We start from the raw sequence: 27,597 nt of genomic DNA on the forward strand, positions 1-27,597 counted from the left end.
AAGTATTTGGCTTAATAAGTAATTGCCAAAAAGATCATTTGGCCGAATAGGTTATTTGGCCGGAAAGATTATTTGGTCGAAAAGGTTATTGGGCCGAAAATTCCGTTCGACAGAAACGATCGTTGAGCCATTTGACCGAACATGTCGTGTTTCTGAACAGGTCATTTGATCGAAAAAAAAAATCGTTCAGCCGAATAGATCATTTTTCCGAAATCGCAGTTTGTTCCAAATGATCGTTTGGCAGAAAAGGCCAGTGTGAAAAGTGAGAAGTGAGGAATGAGAAGAGATAAATAAGTGGTGAGAAGTGAGATATATAAAAAAAAGATATAAAAAATGATCTTTATTAGAGAGATTTGCAGCCCTAGGCTGGCTCATCTCTTGGGGATTTTTTTTAATTTGCTGTTTCCTGCCTTTTAATTCTCACTTCTCATATCGCACTGCTCACTTTTCGCATTAAGAAATGAGAAACGATGAGTGAAACGTAAGGTGTCTGACTTCTCTTACCGCTCTCCTCAATTTTCACAGTGAACATTGAGAAGTGACAAATAAGGAGTAAGATGTGATAAGTGAGGCGCCTTATTTCTCTCTCTTCACTTCTTAACTTCTCCCTGTAAAAAGTGATAAGTGCCAAGGAAATAGTAAGACGTTTCACTTCCTGTTTCGCATCATTCACCTTTTACAGTGAGAAGTAAGACTACTCACTTACCACTCATCACTTCTGATTTATCATTTCGCACATCTCATTTACCACTTCTCACTTTTCGCGGTGAAAAGGGAGAAACAAAGAGCTAGGAGTGAGAAGTGAGGCGTCTCCCTTTTTACTTCTCACACCCCAATTCTCACTTCTCATTTCTCTTTTCTTACTTTTCATGGAAACCATTTCTACCTAACCACCATTAGAGAAACAAACGACTTTATCAGCCAAATTACCTGTTCAGCAAAAAGTCATTCTCAGCCATAGAGTTAGGGACAAAAGGTCAAAAGGACAAAAGGTCGAAGGGACAAATGGTCGCCTGCATTATAGATATCTTTTTACAGATTCATTCCAATAGGTATCAGAAAAGGCAAAGTCTGGGGCAAAAGAGTTAAATATTCTCTTCTTTAGCGTGTGTTTAATTTTGCTTTCGAATTGTTTTGTTCGAGGAAGAGTCATTTGGCCGTAACCCATTCGACCGAAAGCCATTTGGCCGAATGCCACTAGATCGAAAGTTGATTGGCCGAATATACCATTTGGCCGAATTGACCATTAGGCCGAAAGTCATTTGGCCGAATGGGTTATTCGGCCGAAAGGCTCGTTCGGCCGAATAGGTCATTTGGCCGAAAGGGTCGTTTGGCCGAAAGGGTTATTTGGTCGAAACGGTCGTTTGGCCGAAAGGGTAATTTGGCCGAAAGGGTCATTAGGCCGAAAGGGTCCACAAATATGAATCATTTAATGCCTTCGAAAGGCCAAAAGCTTGGAATGTACCCTTTATTTCTTGTCGAAATTGCTTACAGAATATTTCCCAGGTACTCAGAAGTTGTTCGTAATATACTACAGGCGGTAAAAGTTATTTCAATCAAGAAAATCAATGGTGTTTGTGGTATTATTTACGAAAATAAAAAGAATGACAATTTTTTTGTGGTGGCAAAATCGGGTCAAAAAAGTGATAAAATCGGGGATTGATAATCGGTGGTAGACAAAATCGGGGAGTGACAAAATCGGGTCAACACTAGTGAGACATCTCACTACTCACTTCGCGCTCCTAACTTTTTACAGCGAGAAGTGATAAATGGGGAGTGAGAAGTGAAACGTCTTACTTCTCAATCCTCATTTCTCACTTCTCACTGTAAAAAAAGGAGCGCGAAGTGAGTAGTGAAACGTCTCACTACTCACTTTGCGCTTTTCACTTTTAACAGCGAGAAGTGATAAATGAGGAGTGAGAAGTGAGACGTCTCTTCTGTAATCCTTAATTATCACTTCACGCTGTAAAAGGTGAGAGGCGCAAAGTGAGTAGTGAGACATCTAGCTATCGAGAAGTGATAAATGAGGAGTGATAAGTGAGGCGTCATACTTCTCAATTTCGCTTTATTCGACAGTGCCACATGGAATGCGCTTTTTTTCCCATGAAGCTGCCTTCTTCGTGAGAATTTTTGGTACTGAAGCATCTGTTCCCATCTTCATTCATCCAAGCCATGGTATTTGATATATTGGGTCATCATAATAACCTTTATGTTTAAGACTTGAGCTGCCTTTTTTCGCCACTCAAAGTTTCAAAATGTATTGAACCTTATTCATTACATCTCCTGGAAGATCAACAGAAAGCGTAGGATGGTTTTGGTATTTTGGGTCTTCAAAACTGCTTTTGAGTTCGAGGAGTGAGAAGTAAGAAGTAAGAAGTGAGTAGTGAGACGTGAAAAGTGAAATGAAAGAAGTGAGAAGAGAGACGAGAGGCAGCAAAATAAAATTCCCATTAAAAATTAGAAATTTTCCATAAACAATTAGGAAATTGCCAATAAAGAAATCAGGGTATGAGCAATAAATAAATATAAAATTTCCACAAATAAAACAAAATTTCCATAAACAATTAGGAATTTTCCACAAAACAAAAATAAATAAGCACTTTTAAAAGCAAAAATAGCAATTATAAAAGAAGAATTTTCCATAAAGAAATGAAAATGTTCCACGAAAAAAATACAAAATTTCCATTTGGATTTTTTTTCCAAAAGGTGACCCTTTGGAAAAAGGGGGGAAATTTTCTTTTTTTAAATAGTTCAGGAACACAATGGCTGAAATAGCGAAAAATTAAAAAGGATTCCGCGTCGAATGCAACCTGTTGCAAGCAAATCCGATAAGGCTAAGCACAAAAAAGTGTGTTTTACACACACATACATACATACATACATACACACATGCAGATATCACCTCTATTCGTCGAGCTGAGTCAATTGGTATATTGGTATAACACTATGGGTCGATTGTATAACATTTCACCGAAAACTATTTCGCGGAATTCATTTTCGCGGTTGAACATTTCGCGGAATAACATTTGGCGGTTTGTAACTTTTCGCGGTACGACATTCGGCGGATTGTACCATTTCGCGGAATATTAATAATAATAGCATAGTGTTCATTCAGCACTTCAACAATTATTACCTAGGAGGATTCTAAGCCTAGTTACCTTTTTTTTGCATTCGTAAAACACGAGATTAAGACGTTGAGACTTTTATGCCTAAAAAAAGTCGACAAGTTTTTTTTACCGATATATTTCCTAGACCGTTGAACCCAGAAGTTGATCCCAGCCACCTAGTCTATGCTGTGTCTTGCATGGCAGCCGCGCATCTTCCCGCACGGCTAAAGAAGGCCTCCCAGAACATTTTCAATTTCCCATTACAAATCCTTCATTATATCTGGCAGACGGACTCCTCTCTTTACTTTGTTACGAATAGGCGTTTTTATGAATAATCCTTTATTTCTTCCTTTCGCCTTATACCGAAAACGTATTCATTTGAACATGGAATTATATCCTCCCCTTGATTTGTACCGGACAGAGCAATTATTTAAAGAATGCACTACCCCTTCCTTCGCTTTATACCAGGCAGACGCATTCAAATAAGATATTACCCCTCCCTTCGCCTTATGTAGAGCAGACGCGTTATTTTAAAGAACGTTTTATCTCCCCCTTTCACCTTCTACTGGGCAGACGCTTCCATTTGAAGAAGGCACTACCCCTTCTTTCGCATTATGCCGGGCAGATGCATCAATTTAGAGACAGCATTACCTTTCCTTCACCTTATACCGGGCAGACGCGTTCTTGTAAAGAAGGCATTATCAACTCCTTTCGCCTTATACCGGGCAGATCCATCCATTTAAAGAAGGCGTTACCTCTCCCTTTGCCTTAAACCAGGCAGACGCGTTCTTTTAAAGAAGGCTCCCTTCGCCTACATCCATTTAAAGAAGGCGTTACCCCTCCCGTCGCCTTAAACCGGGCAGACGCGTTCTTTTAAAGAAGGCATTATCAACTCCTTTCGCCTTATACCGGGCAGATGCATCCATGTGAAGAAGGCGTTACCTCGCCTTTGCCTTATGTAGAGCAGACGAGTTATTTTAAAAAAACGTTTTATCTTCCCCTTTCACCTTCTACTTGGCAGACGCATTACCCTTCTTTCATATTATGCCGGGCAGACGCATCAATTTAAAGACAGCATTACCTTCCCTTCACCTTATACCGGGCAGACGCGTTCTTTTAAAGAAGGCATTATCAACTCCTTTCGCCTTATACCGGGCAGATGCATCCATTTAAAGAAGGCGTTACTCCTCCCTTCGCCTTATACCGGGCAGACGCGTTCTTTTAAAGAAGACATTATCAACTCCTTTCGTCTTATACCGGTCAGACTCATTCATTCAAAGTAGACATTATCTTTTCCTTTTGCTTTTTACCGGACAGACGCGTTAATTCATAGAAGGGACTACCACGGACTACCTTCTTTCTTTTCTTAATACCGAGCAAACGTGTCCATTTCAAAAAGGCATTGTTCCCTGACTTTGCGGTATAACGATCGCATGCGGCCATTCAAAGAAATTATTACCTTCTTTCATTGCTATAAATCACAATCCAAAAGAGTTTAGCCCGGATTGCATGTAATTAAGCAAACATCGGTAAATATTTCAATAATTATTATTCTAACTGAATTCCGCTAAATGGCATTCAGCGATATGACTTTCGGTGAAAAGGTACATTCCGCGAAATGTCTTTCGGAAAAAACGAACAGTGGGTAATGTCTGTGACATAACCGCTAAGTGGACGTAGGACTTGACTTGACCATGCCTTTAAGATACGTAATATGTCCAAATTTCTCACATAAACTATTTTGGATAAATAATCGGCGTTGCGTATCATTCCTTGGCAAAATCTTTTCATCAAACCGACACAGAAATCAAATCTACCTCGAACAAGAATCATCAAAAAAATTCAGGAAGTATCTGTCCGGTCACGAAATATTAGCCTCGACAGTGGCAACCTTCCCACTGAAGGACTGCCTGAAATAAACCACAAGTTGGCTCAGCAGGGGATGTAGACTGTATCTCAGCCCTTCCACTGAAGAGCCTTCTAATCCGTGCGATAGCGACTGAAGGAGAACATTATTTTTAACTCTTAGAGCCTTGAAAAAGGCTGTTATCTTCGGCTAAGTGCAAAAAGTAAGAAAACGATCTTTTCATATAACCGCGAATTTCTAGTGATGATATAAAAAAGACTGAATGCTCTGCGAGCGAATGCACTTTTCTTTTATACCTTATTTTGAATCTTCTCTGCTTCCCAATTGGTGAGCCAATCAGCTAGTGTCTTGTATCCCGCTTCTTTGTCAGCCAAAGCGTCATCATCATCAACGCGTTCGAGAAGGGCTTCTTCTTTTTTACGCTTGTTGCTCGCTGCTGGCGTCTATTTCCTAACGGGACTTTTCGCCAGATACAGGCCAATAAGCCGGGCAAGCGAGCTTAGAATTGCAGTTCAGTTGGGAAGTACGTGTTCTTTTCTGAGACAACATTGTTAGTAGTAGATGGAAGGAAACACCCGGACATGGGATTTCGGGTGATAAGATTTAGAATTGGTAACATGGGACGATCATTCAGTCACGTTCGCTTTGTGTGCGGTCAGTATCAAACAATGTTTATCCACATATTTTTTTATCAATGCCAAAAAATCCAACATTTGATAAAAAATCGATTGATAGTTTATTAATGTTTGAGCTGTTATCGGTGTTTTTTTTATCCAAATAAGATTATGTGAGAGATTTGAACATCTTATGAATCTTTAAAGGCATGGTCAAGCGAAGTTCTTCGTCCACTTCGCGGTTAAATCAGAAAAATTATCCACTGTTAGTTTTGACGCTATTTATGAAAATCACGCATAAAATTTTATCTCTAGAATATTGGATTTGGCACCCAAGTACAATTTCTATCCCGAAGGGTATTGAAAGCATTGATATTGATCTCTATTATTGGCTCTCTGAAGAACCGTTTGTTTTTTGGACATATGTACATGCTGCATCATGTGGCTTTTCTTCAGCCTGTCTCGGCTCAGTACCGATGCCGGCCGGTCTCGGCTCGACTCTGCTGCTGCTGCCGGTATCTGCTCAGCATTGCTGCTTTGTCGGGTCTGTAGGGTGGACTGCTGCTGTACTGGCTAGGTTTCGGCTGATGATGGTCGCTTCGATAGTGTCGAGCCGAAAAAGCGTTCGATGCAGACTTCATTCCCTGCTATAAGGTGTGAGTGCTGTTCAATCGATGATGCGGTTGCTTCGCTTGTCCCGGTCAGAATGAAAGGAAAAAATCGCGTTGCGCTATTTTATGGCTTCTCGGCAGACCCAGCGGCTGCTCATTCGCTGGTGTCTGCACCAATCAGAACGTGGTAATGGAATGATGCAAGAATTATGCGGTACCCATATTTATAGGTTCCCTGGATCGCAATGTTTTTCATTGAAAACAGTTTCATGCCTATTGAAACAAGTTTTTCGGGTCTTATCAAGCATGGACATGGAAGGCATACTTGAAATCTGTCGATTGAGGGGCTTACCGCAGAAATTCGTCCACTGAGACGAACGCTATTAACGTTTAAAATCTTTCAACACAGCGTAACGCGGTCGATTTAAATATTTTGAAATGACACCCGGTATAGTAAAGAGAAACGTAAGTCCTACGTCAAAAAGGTGCATTCCGCAAAATGTGTTTCGGAGATTTGGTACATTCCGCGGAATGTTGTACCGCGAAAAAAAAATCCGCGTTATGTTTTTCGGCGAAATAGTATACAACCCTATGGGTCTCCAAGCCGTCTATCAAAAGTTCGTGATCCTATAGACTTTACGTATACTTAGTATACGCGAAAGACAAAATTAAAAAGTAAGGACGAAAACACGAAGAAGGAAGAAGGGCGAACAAAGAAGGAGGAAAAAAGGGAGAAGAAAGAAAGAAGAAAGAAAAAAATGATAAAAGAAGGAAGAAAGGAAAAGTGATAAGGGAAGAGAAGAAGGAAAAAAGGAAGAAGCAAGAAGGAGAAGGGAGAATGAAGAAGGAAGAAGGAAGATAAAGGATGTAGAAGGAAGAGGATGGGGGAGGAAGGAAGAATGAATAAGGAAGAAGGAAAAAGGAAGACGGAAGTGGGATAAAGACAAAGGAAGAAAGAACAAGGATGAAGGAGGAAGAAAGAAGGAACAAGGAAAAGGTAAGAAGGAAAAAAGAGGAAGGAAAAAGGAAGAAGGAGAAGAAAGAAAGCAGCTATAGATCCCAAGCCCTAAATTAAAGGACAGTTTGAATGAGCCAGAATGTCCAAAAACTATCATTCAATATCTGTGGATACAGTTGTACACGTATCGAAACTTTGAGTACCGTCATCGAGGGTTAGAATGGGTCACTGTTTCAATTACATTCCAGAGCAGCACACATGTTGCACAAAGATTTCTGTAACCCATATACAACCGAAATTAATCACATTTGAGTGGCTGCAATCAAATCGGTCCGGATTGTGTTGCCCGGGATAGAATGTTTGTAGAATAGATGTATCTGTGGGCAAGAAAACTAATTTACAACAGATCTTTATGAACGATTTTGTTATCCGACTTCCATACTGTCGGTAAAGGCTACCTTACACCTCGGGAAAATTTTCCGCCGGATTTTGGTCCTCGAGCATTATAAATGGGGCCGGGAAATTGATTTTCCGTGCCTAAATCCCGAAAACATCGCATATGTAGAAATACATGGGGAAAATCCTCGGACCAAATTCCCGAGGTGTGAGGCTACCTTAAGATGTAAACTATACCAATCAATAATACCAAAAAATAATATGTAGAATACTTTAGTCATTCGTATCAACATATTGAGTAACGAAAAAAAGCTCTTGAAGTAGCTGTTGACCCCAGACAATCATAAAGGCTGCCTTATACCTCGGGAAAATTTTACGCCGGATTTTGATCCCCGTGTATTTTAAATGGGACCTGGATTTTGATGAGGCTACCTTAAGAATGCACGAAATCATTTGGCAATACAAATCTCATTAAAATCGCATTGTAGTGCAAAGCTTATCAGTTTGTTCATAAGCTTCCCGGCATAGTAGGCTATTTTACGAGATTCAGCTTTACCTGTTTGCTTCGCATATTCCTACAAACAAACTGAAACGAAATTGGACTATCTGTCAAACATAGTTTGTTATCACAAACTACATCGCAATGAAGATCAAAATAACTCGCTGGAAAATCGTGCACATCGCATGCACTACCATGCAGCGTCGGATAAGAAATGCACATAAGGCCTCCACTTTTGTACATAAAAAGCATTTTCGCGACTGCGATGAAATTTGTGCACATAAGCATCGCGTAACAGAAAATCAATTTTATTATGCATGCGTTCTATTTGTGTGGTATGTCAAGTCCTGAGCTCATGAACGCAACGGTTTGGATAATCCAGAATATATCAAATCTATCTAACGCTGATGATTACAATTAATTGCATATTATTCGGCAACTCGGCTGTACGAAAACCATTGTTTTGTTAAATATCTTGGCTGTGCATATGCACAGCACATGTTTCGAATGGACAAATTGATATGAAATTTGCGAAAAAGAATCCACGGTCTTGGAGGGAGTCAAACCCTCAACCTCCTACTCTCTAGATAGGCGTGATAACCCCTACACAACAAGACCACTTGAAGGTCAATTGGACAAATCAAGCATCCGAAAGATATTCAATTTGCAAAAAAGAGCTAACCGCGTCGGAGGTTGGTACTCGCATTCTGATGGCTTTTCCGCAAACGTGACCTTTAAGTGGTCTTGTTGTGTAGGGGTTATCACGCCTATCTAGAGAGTAGGAGGTTGAGGGTTTGACTCCCTCCAAGACATGTGGATTCTTTTTCGCAAATTTCATATCAATTTGTCCATTTCGAAACATGTGCTGTGCATATGCACAGCCAAGATATTCAACAAAAAAAAGCTGACAGTTAACCTTCCACGAGATGTAATGCACATGGTTCAACACATTGAAAACCTTCGAGCGCCGGAAAAAGCTTCTTTCGCCGCTGTAGATCTCAAGTCTCAAAGTTAAGAATAGTGGATCTAATCCTTTTTATATCCGAACTCCACCGTATAAGTAAAGCCTTAATGGCCAATGTCTGATATTTTTCTCTGATAGGGGAGCTAATTTTAAGCAATTTTGCTGAAGACAGTGCTCACTTCAGTGCATCGTGCCCTTTTGTACACTTTTTTTTCTTTTAGGGTCATAATGACTTGGAAATCAGCCGCTGTTTCTCATTTGTTGCTTTATCCTTCGCTAAGAAGATGTGAATCGTGAGGAATGTCCTCCACCTCTATATATGTGGGTAAGGGTAGACAATAAATCATTTCAGAAAGATTCTCGCCTGAGGTTCATTGGGAAACACTGCCAAAAAGAAACATTTCCCAGTGGAGTAGGTACTCCCCCATTGCTGCCGCCGCTTCGTCACGTCCGACAAAGCCCGCATGTAAACAATTTTCTGCGGACGGCCCGGTTTCTCCCAAGCCGCTCGGCAATAGATAGGTATAAGGTATAGATCGCTCGTCCGTCCGTCCAGCTCTGATTTCGCGACCGCTGGCGGGCTTCAGTCCTCGGGTAACCACGCTGCGGTGAAGATCGTTCCGTCCGTTGTCCGTCGTATCGTCTATTTGTTTATTCGGTTGGTCGGCATTTGTTTTTGTGTAATTGGTCCAATATGGTGAAGTCCTTCTGGAAAAGGGTAGGTCTGCGATGGATGGGTTGGAAAACTTTCCACCAATTATTTTAGTTCGGACGGATTCATGTGAAGTGCGCTGGATGTTCGTGAGTTAATTCGCGTAAATTGAAACAGAGCAGATTGTCACGCAAATGAATGCAAAACTGATGTATCATTTTATTGGGGAAAGGCACGTGCGTGTGGACTGAGGTACAGTGGTGAACCAACCGATAAAGATAGAAGTTCATAAAAGAGTGATAATTTCTGTGCCTCTGCGAAGAACAACAATCAGAAATATGGCAGTGATGATTATATCTGGAAAAGACATTTCTCAATATTTTAAAGTATGGCACGAAATTCTAATTTGACCGACCGAATAGTCGAGGTTGAATTTCGTGTATCTGTCAATATTAAAAATAATTACATTTAACGGAATAGCTTCAGGCTATGGTAATACGGCACTTAATAAGTTCTTTATCGTTTTTCCATTTATTATGTGACACAGTGTGATTTCAAGACAAAATTTTCAAAACGACTTATCTGCTTTTGTAAACAAAGATTTAAACGACGATTTGACGAATCTGATAACTCTCCCACGCAAACCAACACCATCAACAGGTAGCGGAATCCTTCACCTACCTATTGATGGTGTTGGTTTGCGTGGGAGAGCTATCAGATTCGTCAAATCGTCGTTTGAATCTTTGTTTACAAAAGCAGATAAGTCGTTTTGAAAATTTTGTCTTGATTTGTGCTGGTAATGAGTGTGTACTTTGAGGGGAAGTAATTTTCTTTAATTGATTGGTGAAAACAAACAACCAAATGCATCACACCGAAGTGCAATCTGTTTGTTGTGCTCTCATGCAGCGATGCAACTGCCCATTCCGGGAAAACAAGCTCCCGTCCAACCCAGCGACGAGCCGAACATAATCAATCTCCCGCGCGAATCGTACGTAAGTCAGCCGCAGCTGGACGATTGTTCGGCCATTCAACTGCGCCAACCACGGAGTCGATACAAATGGTTTGGATTACCTGTGCCTATGTTAACATTTGCCAGTACCGGTCGGTTGAGTAACATAATGTGGACAATGACGCTTGAACATTGAACATGAATTGCATTGCACTATGAGTGCAAAATGCAATGCAACGGTCGCCTAGTCGGCTGGAAAAAGGGAAAGTGAAAAATAAGTGCAACGAACGGCCTACCGAGATTGGTTTTGGAATAACGGCATAGAAGTCTTTATTTGGTAGGAGGTTGTACGGGAAGCAGTCAACGGTGTTAATCGATGATGGATGTAGCCACTTTTATGTTAAAATTAAAATAATTCACGTCAAATTCACTTGTCATAAGTCAAGTTAGTACTATACTATTTAATTACGCCACTTGATAGGAACTTTACGGATATGTATTTCAACCGCAACAGTAAGGCCGTCTTCAATGTCTCGTACTTCACTCGACTCATCAAATTGTTTAGTTATAACTAGTAACCCTATAACCAGAGACCAGCGGAGTGAAAAACTGACGAAATGGCAACGTATGAAAATGCATGAAATCGTTTAAATTATACTGGCAGCACTTGAACTTTTTGCTTGCTTCTTATGGTAGCAAAAAGTGAACAAGTCGATATGGAACCGCTTTTGACGGTACGATTGGCAACAAGATGGCGTCTTCGCCGATCTCTTATTCTAGTATTTCTAGTTATAACTAGTTGCACTCCATTAATGCTCAAACCCGTGAATCCAAAGTCTAGTTTGTATTCTATTGGAACCTTTAAAAAAATGGAAACGAAAGGGTTAATGACGTCAGCTATTTCAAAGGTCTTTATCAATTAACTAAGAATCCCATTGTATTGTATTAAAAATTAGCTATAAAGTTATAACCATGCAGTTATAGTCGATAGCAGTTCCATTCTGCTGTCACGTATTCTTCCATGAATATTAAAAAAATGTAGATTCGTAGCTAGTGAAGTCTCAATAGAATATCAAGTTTATCGACAAATATAGATTGAAGATTTTCTTCACGCTTCTTTGGCACAGGAATATGTATTCTCTAAAGAAAAGGCGAAGCAACTTGATTGTTCATGAAATTTGCATTTTACAATTAATATAATACTCTTTTACTATTACCCAATGATAGTAAAGAAGACCGAAAAAATAATTAAAATAGGATGTAGTTTGTAAAAATGCTTTCTACATACATTTAAACATTCTTGATTTTCCAAAAAGCGAATGATGATCATTATGATGCTTATAGTCTGTATAGCTTACGAGAACTTTAACTTGCTATAATGTTAAACAACGACATCAACATCAAGATACTCTTTACCATAGCATTATCCTAATAAAGCTTGTAGTCAGAATAGGCTTCCTAAATAGTGTTAACTAAATCTATTTAATTAAAAATGAGTTGAGACAGTGGCGTAGCCAAAAAATTTGTTTGGGGGGGGGGGGTGTTTCTGAACATTTTTTAGTTTCGAAAGGTTCAAAATTCTAATAATTTTGCCTCTGGGGGGGTTTTATGTCCAACCAGCAACCCCCCCCCCCTGTGGCTACGTCACTGAGTTGAGATATCCTTCCTGACGATTTAACTCGCGAGCAGGTTGACCGATTCACAAGATTTTCTGCCTAATCGATTCATTTTGGGATCCGCAAGGTTTGTATATACAAAAAGTTGGTGCATTTAATGGGGAATGTTAAAAAATTAATAGAATACGATTTTTAGACAGCGGGTGGTGAAAACAAAACAACAGCAAGAAAATTATTCTAAAGTGCGTTGCTGCAAATAGTCCAGTATGTGACATTTGCAACCTCGGCAAAGCTGGGTATTTTTAGCTAGTTGTCAATATTTTTGAAGATGCTGTGAGTTAGGGGCCCCACACACGCTCCGATGTGTTGTACAACTTTGGCTCCGCCCCTAGGAAGTTTGGTTGAGTCGGAGTAAAGTCGGATCGTCTGTGGGCAAGTTGTACGACTGTCGGATGGACGGTTTCAAAGTTGTAAAGTTGTAAAGTTGTAAAGAAATCAAAACTGTTTGATTTTGCTCCGACTTGTGGAGGGCGGAGTCGAATGTTGTACAAGCAAGTTGCATTGTCTGTGGTGTTGTTGTACAACACTGTTGCTTTCAATTCTTCTGCTGGAATATCCAGGAGCAGAAAGTGATTTTTGCGATAAAACAGAAAATAAGATAATATGCGATAATAATAAAAATAATAATAATAGAATAACAAGAAGATAATATTAGAGATGTGCGCCGCCGCCGATGATTTTCTTGCGCCGCCGCCGTATGAAAATTGACCACGCCGCTTGGCCACTAGGCCCCTTGTTATACAGCATATGCTCGGTCAAACATATTTAGTTCTAAAACCGCCTGACAATTTAATTATTTATAGAATGTACATTTTCTTCGAGAATTTCAGAGTCAGAGATTTTATGAAAATTTCCATATGAACTTCATTTGAAAATACCTCCACTATCTGGAACTATCTGGAGATTTTTTTGGAATTTTCGGCGATTTCCGGAGAAATTCCTGGAGGAGCTTCAGGAGGAATTCCTGTAGGAACTTCCGTAGAAATTCTTTGGGGATTTTCCGGAGGAAATCCTTGGATAACTTCCAGAGGAATTCCTGAAGGAATTTTCTGTGGAATTTCTGGAGCAACTTCTGGGGAAATTCCGGAAGGAAGAACGGAATAATTTACGAGGGAATTCCTGGAGGAACTTCCGGAGAAATTCCTGAAGGAAATTGCGGAAGAATACCTGGAGCAACTTCTGAAGGAGTTTCTGGAGGAACTTCCGGAGAATCTGCTGGAAGGAATTTCTGGAGGAACTCCGGGAGAAATTTCCGGAGGTATTCCTGGAGGAACTTACGGAAGAATTGCTAGATATGCTTGCGGAAGAATCCCTGAGGAAATCCAGAAAAAAACATCCTGAGGAATTCCTTGAGGAATTTCTTGATAAATTCCGGGGGAACTTCGGAATTCCTGGAGGAATTTCAGAATTCCGGGAGGAATCCTCTGAGAATTTCCTGGAGGAATCTTCTGAGAAATTCCTGGAGGAACTTCCAGGGGATTTCCTGGGGGAACTCTGTGAGGAATTTACGGAGGAACTCTGGGAGGAACATCCGGAGGAATTTCGGGAGAAACATCTGAAGGAACTTCCTGAGGAATACCGGGATGAACTTTCTCAGGAATTCATGGAGGAACTTCCGGAGGAATTCCGGGAGGAACTTCGGAATTCCTTGAAGAACTTCGAATTTCGAAGAGGAACTTCGGAATTCGGGGAGGAACTTCCGGAGAAACTCGTAATTGATCTTCTTCTTCTTATTGACATTACATCCCCCACTGGGACAGAGCCGCCTCGCAGCTTAGTGATCATTAAGCACTTCCACAGTTATTAACTGCGAGGTTTCTAAGCCAGGTTACCATTTTTGCATTCGTATATCATGAGGCTAGCACGATGATACTTTTATGCCCAGGGAAGTCGAGTCAATTTCCAATCCGAAAATTGCCTAGACCGGCACCGGGAATCGAACCAAGCCACCCTCAGCATGGTCTTGCTTTGTAGCCGCGCGTCTTACCGCACGGCTAAGGAGGGCCGTAATGGATCTTCCGGAGGAACTTCCAGAAGATTTCCTTGAGGAATTTCCGGATGAATTTCCGGAGGAACTCCGGGAGGAACATCTGGAGGAATTCCGGGAGAAACTTCCAGAGGAATTCTGGGAGAAAATTCCAGAGGAATTCCGGGAGGAACTTTTAGAGGAACTTTTAGAAGAACTTTCGGAGGAATTCCGGGAAGAACTTTTGGAGGAATTCTGGGAGGAACTTGAACTTGGAACTTTGGAGAAATTCCGGGAGGAACTACCAGTGGAATTGCGGAAGGAACTTCCGGAAGAATTTCGGGAGGAACTACCGGTGGAATTGCGGAAGGAACTTCCGGAGAAATTTCGGGAGGAACTTCCGTAGGAATTTTGGGAGGAACTTCCGGAGAAATTTCGGGAGGAACTTCCGGAGAAATTTCGGGAGAAACTTCAGTTGGAATTCCGGGAGGAATTCCAGGAGGAACTTCCGGTTGAATTCCGGGTGGAGCTTCCGGAGCAATTCTTGGAGGAACTTCCGGTGTAATTTCGGGAAGAGCTTCCTGGAGGAATTCCGGCAAAAACTGTTGGAGGAATTCTTGGAGGAACTTGATCTTGGAACAATCCTATTCTATTTTCTGGAAGAACTTCCAGATCAATAACGTGAGGATTTTTTGGAGGAATTCAGGGAGAAACTTCCGAATAAATTTTGGGAGGAACTTCTGGACAAATTCTAGAAGGAACATCTGAAGGAATTCCAAAATAATCTTTCGAAGGAGAAACTTCTGGAAAACTTCCGGAGAAATTCCGGGATGAGCATCCGGAGGACTTCCTGTATGGACTGTGCTAATCCGATTCCAATACAATTCAAATCCACTTCCAAATACAATTTCAACTCTTAACAAATATCAATCGCATTTCAATCCATCATCACTAAAATTCCAATAACATGCCATTCACGTTCCAATAAAATGCAATTCAATCCACAACCAATCTAATTCTAACCCCATTCCAATTCAACTCCAATCTAATTGCACTCCAACCCAGTTCAATTCCAATTCAACTCATCCAATTCAGTATTCGTGAAAAAGCACCAAACATATCAGCATATATAGAAAGAAAATGACTAAATATTACGTTTGTTGGAGTTTTGGTTGTACCAACTGTTCGTCAGACGGTTATACAAACTTAATTGGTCGCACAAACTTGGAAGTTGTACAACATGTCGGAGTTTGTGTGGGGCCCCTTGTGTTCATATTTTGAAACATTTGTATTTTAAATGTTTCACAATTTTTGGTTTCTATTATTTAAAAAATGGACGTATTTAGGCTTGTGATTAATTATTTGCTTCGGATAAGATTATTTTTAATTCTTTGCGAAGAAATTACCATAGCATCATGCCATAAATGAATATGTAGGGCGAGATCCCCAGCGCCGGACACCTCCCAATACTGGACACTTTTAAAAACGGCACTTGCAGAGATCCCTCCATCATCTTACATAGTTCGAAAGAAAGATATTGAAAAGTCCTTTACCTGCATCCAATGTCAGATCCTCAAGTCGTAAACTTTTTACAAAATTTGAAATTGAACAAAAATGTAAAAAAAATCATGTTTCGCCTTATTTTAGAAGGTTTAAATCAACAATATTAAAACCAATCGAATGCATTTTGATTATGTCAAGATGGTCAACATTAGTCATATTTCAAATAGCAATCATGATTTGTTAGATATATAATGTATCTAATGTATCCCAGGGCCCGGACAGTGAGTTTTTCCATGTGATCAAATAGCCATTCTTTGCACCTGTTTGGTCAAATTTACTTCAAATCATTTGTTTTTTCTTTCTGAGATGTCAAAAAACCACAGAAATTTTTAACATGTTCAAATTTTGTCTGCCCCTGATTTTATATTCACCCGATTTTATGACAGTTTTGATATGATCCAATTTTGATCTTCACGATCCAATTTTGCAACATTTTTTGTACAGAATTAATATTGCAAACAACTTATAATTCGTATCGTCTGTTGCTTATTATTAATTATACATATTGATGCCGTTCCGACGACTTCCTCCAGGAATTCCTCCGGCAGCTCCTCTGCATGTTCTTCCAAAAGTTCCTCCGGAAATTCTTTCAGCGATTCCTTTGGAAATGCCTCCAATGATTTCCTTCGGAAATTCTTGCAGTAAACGCTCCATCAAAACCTCCCAGAATTTTTCCAGGAATTGCTCCGTAAATTGTTCCAGGAATTTCTCAGAAAGTACCTCCAAGACTTGCTCAGAATTTTTTTTTCAGGTATTCCTCCGAAAAATCTTCTAAGAAATCTTCCAAAATTCCTTCAGAAATTTCTCTCAAATTCTGAAATTTCACTAGCAGTTACTCTTAAAATTTCTCCGTGAACTCCTGCACTTCGAAAACTTTACACAAGTTACCTCTCTCCAGCTCTCCGGAAATTTATTTTTAAACTCATGTGAAATTCCTCTAAAGCCACAAAAGGCCTTCCGTAAATGTCCTCATTGGGCTACCATCGGAACCGGCTCATAGTTGGTCACTCGAAGGTGACCAAACTCACTTGGAAGTACTCGGCATGACTTCCAATCGCTTATTCGAGGAAAATCCTGAATGTTAAGCCCTCGAACGGCACCAATATGTTCAATGCTGTAAATGTCCTCATTGGGTTGATCACCCACACTTAAAAGTATGAGCTCATTTTGCTTTCATGAGTGAAATCCAGACATTGGGGCATTCAAACGGCTCCAATATATCCATTTAGGAAGTGTCCACTTTAGGTCCCTATCGGAACCGATATCAAGCCGCCATGTACCTGGAACCAACTGCTGAGTCCTAGAAATCTCAAATATAACATATACTTGCATTAAGATTCACCATTCATAGATTTTCCATGAACAAAATCATTTTTTCGTGAGTTTCTTGGAAAAATTACAATCTTGGATACTATAGGCACGTAAAGGTAAAAGAAGAAGAAAATTATTCCAAACATTTTGGATGGCTAAGCCAATAATTGCTTTATATTTGTGCTGTTTCTATATATCTAAAGAACTTGTCTCGATCCTGTGTACATTATAAAATGCCACACTTTCACATAATGTTATGCCCATTAGCGTAAATAAACCTCCCACCTCCAGAAAACTTGAAAAGATAATTCTAAAATAGTCAATTTCAATTTACCAAATAAATATTTCCTCATTTTGGGGGTTAGGGACATAACGTCGAACGGGACAAAAGGTCGAAAGGGAGGAAAGTTCAAAATAGACAAGAAACTGAAACGGAAAGAATCGATCTCGCACCAGAGTTGCCCTACAAGTTAGCAAAAACTATTTTTAACTATTGAATAACATTCATTTAGTGAGTACAACTAATAGATGGATGTTTGTGTTTTCTAAATGTCACTTCAATCTGTCAAAACTACGCACGCCGCACATCAAATACACCGGCATGTATTACACGCCGGGGTATTTTCAATGCGCGTGCCCGCGTGGATGCAGCGTGTACTATTTTGACAGATCGAAGTGACATTTAGGAAGCCTAGATATTCATCTATTATTTACACTTATTGAATGAATTTTATTAATTTGTTAAAAATAGTAAAAAATAAAAAGCATTTTTTCTGCCAATTGTATGATAGGACAACTCTGTCTCGTGCAATACAAGTTTTATTCATTTCCCAAATCAACAATCTTTTTTATCTCTAACAATACTATCTAGATATTCATATTATTGTTTCTTAGTAATTACTCCTTCTTTGAAAATGGTTCATTCTTCAACTTTGATTGATGAGATGAGTGTTTTATTTTTGCTTGAAGTCAAATGCATTTCACAAATTCCTTTGGAATACACCCAACTTGTTATAAACTTGTTCTTAATCGATCTTTTGTCCTTTCCAACCTTTTGTCTCTTTCGATCTTTTGACCCTTTCGATATTTTGTCTCTTTCAACCTACTGTGCCTTTCGACCTTTTGTCCTTTCGACCTTCTGTCCCTTCCGATGTTTTGTCTTTTCATCCTTTTGTCATAGATTCTCATTTTGGCACGGCAAATGCTTGGTGAAGCGTACCAGTGGTACTTCCCGTACCTGAAGGAATAAAATAGACCCCATCTCGCGGTCCTTAGCTTCTTACCCAGCAACCCCTATCCCTACCTCCCCACGGTGCTGACCGGGATACGAGCAACCTTAGGGAAGATCGGTGGGAGCTATGGTCGTATGCTTTCAGGGAGGGGGGGTTTGCTCCTCTCCGGAGGTACAAATCTTACTGAGCGTCTGTTCTCCATGTCAGGAACGGCTCACAACAGCGTCTGTTCTCCATGTTAGGGGCGGCTGATCATCGTCCGAGTGCCAGCGAGGGACTCTAAGTGAAACTGTGCATCATGGTCCTCCGGAAATTTAGGGGGGTTTGGTGTCAGGCCCTGCAAGCCAGCCTTTAAAAGAACATACGCAACGAACAATCAGCAAGAGAGTACGGACCGGAACCATTGGCGAAGACCACTGCGACGAAAAGGGACTAGCGACTGGAAACTCGGTTCGTGGAACTGCAAAACTCTCAACTTCATCGGGAGCACAGGCATACTCGCCGATGTGCTCAAGGACCGTGGATTCGGCATCATAGCGCTGCAGGAGGTTTGTTGGAAGGGATCAATGATGCGAACGTTTAGAGGCAATCATACCATCTACCAGAAATGCGGCAACACACACGAGCTGGAAACAGCTTTCATAGTGATGGGCATTATGCAAAGGCGTGTGATCGGGTGGTGGCCGATCAACGAGAGGATGGGCAGGTTACTTACTTTACTTTACTTATGGATCCTGTACACCTCCGGTGGTGCAAAGGGCCGACTTGAAAGATCTCCATCCTGAGCGATGCCCGGCTATCGCTTTGACCTGTTGCCAGGTTAGATTTCGGTCGACTTCTTTTATTTCTTTATTGAGGCTTCTCCGCCATGAGCCTCTGGGTCTGCCTCTGCTGCGATGTCCCGCTGGGTTCCAGTCTAATGCTTGCTTACAGATTTCGTTTCCGCCCCTACGTAGAGTGTGGCCGACCCAGCCCCACTTCCGATCCCGAATTTCTGTTGCTATCGGCCTCTGGTGACAACGACGATGGAGCTCGTTGTTTGAGATCCAGTTGTGAGGCCACCAGGCCCGAATTATATACCGCAGGCATCTGTTAATGAACACCTGCAGCCGTTGAGTGTTCTCCACTGATACACACCATGTTTCGCTAGCGTATAACAGCACAGATTTCACGTTAGAGTTGAAAATTCGTATTTTGGTGCGTTCACTTATCTGCCTGTTTTTCCAGATATTTCTTAAACTCGCAAAGGCAGCCCTTGCTTTCTTGATCCGTGCGCCTATGTCGATCTTGGTACCGCCGTCTGACGCCATTTGGCTACCAAGATATTGGAAGCTTTCAACATTCTCCACTGGTTGCCCGGCTACTGTGAAACTGGAAGGAGTCACCGTGTTTACATCCAACGATTTGGTTTTGTTGACGTTGATGACTAAACCTGCTGAGGAGGAGCGATCAGCAAGGTCGTTGAGCTTACTCTGCATATCAGAGCGCCGTTGCGCGAGTAGTGCAACGTCATCCGCCAATTCGAAGTCGTTTAGGTTACGGCAGGGCAGGTTACGCGCAGCTGGAACGTGAGTACGACAGCTGCCCAAGCCACGACGTCAAAATCATCATAGGAGATTTGAACGCTCAGGTTGGCTAGGAGGAGGAGTTTATACCGAGTATTGGGAAGTTCAGCGCTCACTGGCTGACGAACGAAAACGGCATACTAATTGATTTCGCCGCCTCCAAGAATATGGCCATTCGCAGCACCTACTTCCAACACAGCCTCCCGTATCGGTACACCTGGAGTTCATCACGTTCACAAATCGACCACGTTCTGATTGATGGGCGGCACTTCTCCGACATTATCGACGTTAGGACATATCGTGGCGCTAACATCGACTCTGACTACTATCTGGTGAAGGTTAAACTGCGCCCAAAACTATCCGTCATCAACAATGTTCGGTACCGACGATCGCCACGGTACGAGCTAGAGCGACTGAAGCAACCTGATGTCGCCACTGCATACGCGCAGCATCTTGAGGCAGCGTTGCCGGAAGAGGGTGAGCTCGATGGGGCCCCTCTTGAGGACTGCTGGAATACAGTTAAAGCAGCCATTAACGACGCAGCGGAGAACAACGTCGGGTACATGGGACGAAGTCGACGGAACGATTGGTTCGACGAGGAGTGCAAACAGATTCTAGAGGAGAGGGACGCAACGCGAGTGGTCGCGCTGCAGCAAGGTACCCGGCAGAACGTGGAACGTTACAAACGGAAGCGGAGACAGCAGACCGGCCTTTTTCAGGAGAAGAAACGCCGCCTGGAAGAAGCGGAGTGCGAGGAGATGGAACAGCTGTGCCGTTCTCAAGAAACACGCAAGTTCTACCAGAAGCTCAACGTATCCCGCAAAGGCTTCGTACCGCGAGCCGAAATGTGCCGGGATAAGGATGGGAGCATCTTTACTGGGACGTGTGATGATCGAAAGGTGGAATTAGCACTACGAGGAACATTTGAATGGCGCTGAGAGTACAGGCAGTGAAAGTCAAGACAGCGGAGGAGATGACCACGTCAGTTTAGCGGACGATAGAAGCCAACCAGCCCTCACCTAGGGGGGAAGTTAAAAGGATGCCATCCAACGGCTAAAGACCAATAAAGCAGCTAGTAAGGATGGTATCGGAGCTGAGCTCATCAAGATGGGCCCGGAAAAGCTAGCCACTTGCCTGCACAAACTGAATCTGGGAAACTGAACAGCTACCGGAGGAGTGGAAGGATGGGATTATATGCCCCATCTACAAGAAAGGCAAAGGTGGCAGAACTGTACACCCGCCTGAAACGTGAAGCAACAAAATTTGGACTGGTGGTGAATGCGTTAAAAACAAAATACATGCTTGTGGACGGAACCGAGCGCGACACGGCCCTCCTGGGAAGCAGTGTTACGATAGACGAGGATACCTTCGAGGTGGTGGAGCATCGTCTACCTTAGATCCTTGCTAACGGTTGATAACAATGTTAGTCGTGAAATACGAAGGCGCATCAACTGTGGAAGTCTACTACCCATCAACTGTGGAAGCTTACTACGGGCTCCAGGACTGCGGTCAAAAAAGATTCACCACTGCACCAAATGTGGCATGTACAAGACGCTGATAAGACCGATAATCCTCTACGGACATGACACATGGACACATGCTCGAGGAGGACTTGCAAACACTCGTAGTATTCGAGAGACGGGTGCTTAGGACCATCTTTGGCGGTGTGCAAGAAGACGGTGTGTGGCGACGAAGAATGAACCACGAGCTCGCCCAGCTCTACGGCGAACCCAGTATCCAGAAAGTAGCTAAAGTGTACGATGGGCAGGGCATGTTGCATGAACGCCGGATAGCAACCCTGCAAAGATGGTGTTCGCTTCCAATCCGGCGATTACGAGGCGACGTGGATCGCAGACAGCGTTTGTTGGAAGTAAATCAAAGTCATGGAACGATAAGCAACAGTACGAAAGGAAAGTGTAATCGGTGCCACAAGAAAGGACACAAGGCGAAGGATTGCAGAACCAAACTCAATGCGGTGGAGAATGTAGCCAGCGGTGGTAAATCTGTGGGTGGAACGGAAACTGATAGCAGCGATCGAAAGAAAGTGACGTTTAAGCTTGACTCTGGTGCTAGCGATCATCTAGTGAATCATAAAGGCTGTTTTGTCTCCCTGGAAAAGTTGAAGCAACCAACAATCAACAGTGTTGCAAAGGACGACCAATCGCTTACTGCTTGGCATAAAGGCAAAATCGTAGGTACCAACCATCAAGGTGTCACATATAACATTGATATCGTCCTATATGTCCCGAATTTACGAGCAAATCTAATATCTGTAAAAAAGCCAAGGCGGGCGTGAGAATAACGTTCGGAGCAAAGACGGCTGAAATGATTGGAGTATGCCCAAATGCGAGGAGATTTTATGAGTTGGATGTTTACTTACCGCATGCAGTTGCAAATCATTGCAAAGCTGAAGAAAACACATCTTTGTGGCATTGACGGTTAGGCCACCTTTGAATGCAGAACCTTGCTAAACTATCAAGGATTGCGACTGGTATGATCGTGAAGCCTGGAAACCTAGAATTTTGTGATACCTGTGTTCTCGGAAGGCACTGGATCCCTAATCAACGGCACACGAGTGAGATCTTCAACACCGCTTGAGCGTGTGCATTGTATGTGGGCCGATTTCGCCAATGGCTTGAGACGGTTCAAGATATTTTGTGTCTTTCGTTGACGATTATACACACTTTGCTGTGATCTTCACGATGAAGCGGAAGTCCGAAGTGTTCGATAAATTTCGAATTTACGAAGCAACGGTAACAGCTGAGTCAGGGAGCAGAATTTCGAAGTTAACAACTGACCAAGGTAGAGAATACTACTCCAAGGTGCAAGCTCAATTCTACGCAGAAAAAGGTATCCAGATAGAAACTACAGTAGCGTACACACCTCAACAAAATGGGGTTTTTGAGAGGTTCAACCGAACGTTAGTTGAAAAAAATACGTGTGATGCTGTTAGAATCAAAAACGCCAAGCCGTATGTGGAATGAAGTAGCTTTAGCAGGAGTCTATTTGATGAACCGTAGTCCGACTAATGCTGTTCCTGAATGCAAAACCCCGATAGAAATGTGGAAGAAAGTGAAGCCGGACTTAATGAAGCTACGAGTTTTTGGCTGTAAAGCGTACGTGTGGATTCCAAGTCAACTTACTTATGGATCCTGTACACCTCCGGTGGTGCAAAGAGCCGACTTGAAAGATCTCCATCCTGAGCGATGCCCGGCTATCGCTTTAACCTGTTGCCAGGTTAGATTTCGGTCGACTTCTTTTATTTCTTTATTGAGGCTTCTCCGCCATGAGCCTCTGGGTCTGCCTCTGCTGCGATGTCCCGCTGGGTTCCAGTATAATGCTTGCTTACAGATTTCGTTTCCGCCTACGTAGAGTGTGGCCGACCCAGCCCCACTTCCGATCCCGAATTTCTGTTGTTATCGGCCTCTGGTGACAACGACGATGGAGCTCGTTGTTTGAGATCCAGTTGTGAGGCCACCAGGCCCGAATTATATACCGCAGGCATCTGTTAATGAACACCTGCAGCCGTTGAGTGTTCTCCACTGATACACACCATGTTTCGCTAGCGTATAACAGCACAGATTTCACGTTAGAGTTGAAAATTCGTATTTTGGTGCGTTCACTTATCTGCCTGTTTTTCCAGATATTTCTTAAACTCGCAAAGGCAGCCCTTGCTTTCTTGATCCGTGCGCCTATGTCGATCTTGGTACCGCCGTCTGACGCCATTTGGCTACCAAGATATTGGAAGCTTTCAACATTCTCCACTGGTTGCCCGGCTACTGTGAAACTGGAAGGAGTCATCTACCAGAATCTCATCGATTACGATGAGGAACAGTAACGGTGATAGAATACATCCTTGCCTCACACCAGCTACGACCCGGATAGGGTCGGACAGGACCCCATTGTGCAGCACTCTACACGAAAAGGCCTCGTACTGTGCTTCGATGAGGCCGATGATTTTCTCAGGAACCCCCTTGCGTCTCAGGGCGCCCCACATATTCTCGTGATTGAGACGGTCGAAAGCTTTTTCGTAGTCAATGAATACCAAGTAAAGGGACTCTTGGAATTCGTTGACCTGCTCCAAAATGATGCGGAGCGTGACAATATGGTCCACACAGGATCTTCCGGCACGGAATCCGGTTTGCTGCCGCCGGAGAGTCGCATCGATCTTCTCCTGAATCCGAGCTAGGATAATTTTGCACAGAACTTTGAGAACGGTACACAGCAACATAATGCCTCGCCAGTTATCGCATACAGTCAGGTCACCCTTTTTGGGCACCTTTACTAAGATACCTTGCATCCAGTCGACCGGGAAAGTTGCGGTGTCCCAGATATTATGAAATAAACGATGCAGTAGTTGAGCAGATGTCATGGGGTCAGCTTTGAGCATCTCGGCTGATATGCGGTCGACCCCTGGGGCTTTATTCGATTTCATGCTTTGGATGGCTGTTTGAATCTCTAGCAGTGATGGAGCTTCGGTATTGACGCGTGTTATACGTCGGATCCTAGGCAGATCATGCCGAGGTGGTGATGGCCTGGCTGGCACTTGAAAAAGTTGTTCGAAGTGCTCGAACCAGCGTTTCAGCTGGTCAGTTGGGTCGGTCAATAACTGATCATTCGCGTCTTTCACAGGCATCGTTGCATTCATCTTCGCCCCGCTTAAGCTTCGTGAGATATCGTAGAGGAGGCGAATGTCCCCGGTTGCGGCGGCTCTCTCTCCTTCGTCGGCCAGAGAGTCTGCCCACGCTCGCTTGTCCCGTCGACATGAGCGTTTTACTTCCTTTTCAAGAGCCGAGTATCGTTGACGGGCTAAGACTTTGGCTCCTCTGGTTTTGATCGCTCTATCGCGGCTTTGGCTTCCCTTCGATCCTCTATCTTCCTCCAGGTCTCATCGGTGATCCATTGTTCTCTCTGGGTGCGCATTTCGCCCAGATTGTTCTCGCTGGTGGCGATGAAGGCATTCTTGATGGCGGTCCATTGGTCTTCCACGCTGCCACCTTCCGGAATATCTGCAGCACGCGTCTCCAGTTCTTCAACGAAGGACCGTTTCACCGTGGCATCTTCCAGTCGGCGTGTGTTGAATCGTCGTCCAACTCTTTCCTCCTGCCGACGAATCCGCGCAATGCGCAGGCGTATTTCGCCGATGAGGAGGTGATGATCAGACGCAATATCGGCACTACGTTTATTCCGTACATCAAGAAGGCTCCGTTTCCATTTTCGGCCGATGCAGATGTGGTCGATTTGATTTTCTGTAAAGCCGTCACGGGAGACCCACGTGACCTTGTGAACCGGTCGATGAGGGAAGAGCGATCCCCCGATCACCATGTCGTTATTACCACAAAATTCTGCGAACAGCTCTCCGTTTTCGCTCATTTCTCCGAGACCATGGCGTCCCATAATGCGCTCATGGTTCGAGTTGTCGGATCCGATCTTCGCATTGAAGTCGCCCAAACAGATCTTGATATCACCCTTCGGAATTCTATCTACGACGGCATTGAGTTGACTGTAGAAGTTCTCTTTGTCTTGCAGATCGGCAGCATCGGTTGGCGCATAACATTGGATTATAGTAAGGTTTCGGACCCGTGTTCTAAATCTGGCAACGATTATCCTTACACTTATAGGTTCCTACTTCATAAGCGCAGAGTGTGCCTGAGCGCTTAGTAGGAAGCCAACTCCGCGATGCCGGGGAGCGTGTTCACCTCGTAAACCAGAGTATAGCAGAACTTGTCCCGACGGCGTTCTGTGTTCTCCAAAGTTTGGCCAACGGACTTCACTCAGTCCCAGGATCTCAAGCTTCATGCGGCGTGCCTCATTGGCAAGTTGTGCCAATTTACCCTGCTGGGCTAGGGTTAAAACGTTCCATGTTCCTATTCGTGTCCGTTGTTTCGCGCTAAGAGTCGTCGCCGTAAAATCAGTCCGTATTCTTTCATTATCGGATTCTCGAACAAATTGATGTTTCGGGAACAGTAGGTTGTTGGCCCAAGGTTCCCTATCCACCGGGATGGGGCTGCCATCTTAGGTATAGCTTCCGGGCATTTCATACTCAGCCGCTGGATGCCAGAACAGACGCTGTTGGAGCCGCACCTCCTTGGTGGACAGACGCTCGATCAGTCGGGTCAAATTTGTTTAAAGTCCCACCCAACACCAGGACTAGGCTAGTGCGCTTTGAGCGGCACACGGTCGCTTTGATAGGGCCTGCTTGGGGACACATGCAGCTTTTATAGAAGTTCAACAGAGCCCACTGTCGAACCCCACCACATCCTAGGCAGACCCCACAGTACGCACCCTCTCACTCTAGCTGATGTCAGAAGGACAACAGTGCCCAGGCTGCACTACCAGCTAAGTACGCAACCCTTAGCTGGCGGTCAATTGTCATCGGAAGACCCGTGGAAGCGTGAGTATTGGAACTTGTGAGGACCAGAGCTATGTTAGGCGCCCCTTCCCGGATGTCAACTCACCATTTCGCAGCCCATTCCAAGTCAACAGCAAAAAAAAACTTGAACCGAAGAGTCAACTATCGGTTATGGTTGGCTACGCTCCTAATGGATACAGGCTATGGAACATGAGAACTCAACAATTGTTTCTAGCGCGAGATGTCAATTTCGATGAAAACAATTTTCCGTTTATGGTCGAAACGAAAGAAGAACATGAAGCCCCGTTGGTTGTGTCTTATTCGGATTTGCTGGACGAAACGATTACTGCTAATAATTCGACGGTGCACAAACTGATGAATTCATCCGAGCGTGTTCGATGATCAGGACGGTGCCTGAAAGGAGAGGCGCTGGAAGCGGTCAGGAGCAGGTTGCTTCTACCAAAATCGGTCTCCAAGATCATCGAGACACTGCGCATGTTGTATGGCAGGCCAGAGCGACTTCTCATTATGCTGTTGTCGAAAGTCCGCAACGCAGCGCCACCGAAGGCGGATCGGTTGGCAAGCTTCATTAGCTTTGGGATAGTTGTTCAACAGCTTGCTGATCACCTGGAAGCTACCGGGCTAACAACCCATTTGGTAAATCCAATGCTCATCCAAGAGCTGACAGAGAAGCTCCCGGCAGGAACCCAGCTGGAATGGGTACGGTATCGCCGGAAAAGCAAAACGGTGACATTGCGATCGCTATCAAACTTCCTATCAAATATAGTAAAAGATGCTAGCGAAGTTGCTGCGTACGGAGAAGGGTCTTCCCGATCCGGGGAACTCGGGTCGAAGATAGGGAGATCGAGGAAGCTGTGAAGCGAGCACAAAGATTCCTATTCCGGAACGATACGTCAGAGAAGCCAACTGTGTATGTAATGGACGTGGCGACCTTTGGGTCAACAAGTTCACCGTGTTCGGCGCAGTTCGTAAAAAACCTGAACGCGAAGGAGTTCGCGGGACAGTTCCCGGCGGCGGCGGTGGCCATCGTTGAAAACCACTATGTCGACGACTACTTGGATAGCATCAAACAGAGACTCGAAGAGTTCGAACAAAAGGCGGCTAAAATTGAAAATGACTACACGGAAGCTGTAAAGAAACTTGAACTAGAATTCAGTGCCAGAAAGAAAGCAGTGCTAAACCTATACAGTGGGAAAGATGATCGTGAAAAATCAGCAGCAGAATCTGATTCGTGTCATGGAAATGCCCAATCACAGTTTGCCTGCCCCTCTGTGCGTTCAATTACAGTAGACTC

General features: G+C 43.3%; 1 protein-coding gene across 3 annotated transcripts in view; it reads left to right on the forward strand.

The window, feature by feature from the left end:
• The window catches only part of LOC134207619 (facilitated trehalose transporter Tret1), a 106,688-nt gene that overhangs the window by 70,116 nt on the left and 8,975 nt on the right, over nt 1-27,597 (forward strand). Inside the window, exon 1 of one of the 3 annotated variants that reach the window (XM_062683344.1) lies at nt 9,575-9,734. The exons of the other annotated variants lie outside the window; for them this stretch is intronic. Coding sequence (XP_062539328.1) covers nt 9,711-9,734 — 24 coding nt within the window. The 5' untranslated portion in view covers nt 9,575-9,710. Of the gene's footprint in view, nt 1-9,574; nt 9,735-27,597 lie in introns of those variants that run through there. 3 annotated transcript variants of the gene reach the window in all.

This window comes from Armigeres subalbatus, chromosome 1 (assembly GCF_024139115.2).
Source record: "Armigeres subalbatus isolate Guangzhou_Male chromosome 1, GZ_Asu_2, whole genome shotgun sequence".
In the NCBI taxonomy this organism is placed as follows: domain Eukaryota; kingdom Metazoa; phylum Arthropoda; class Insecta; order Diptera; family Culicidae; genus Armigeres; species Armigeres subalbatus.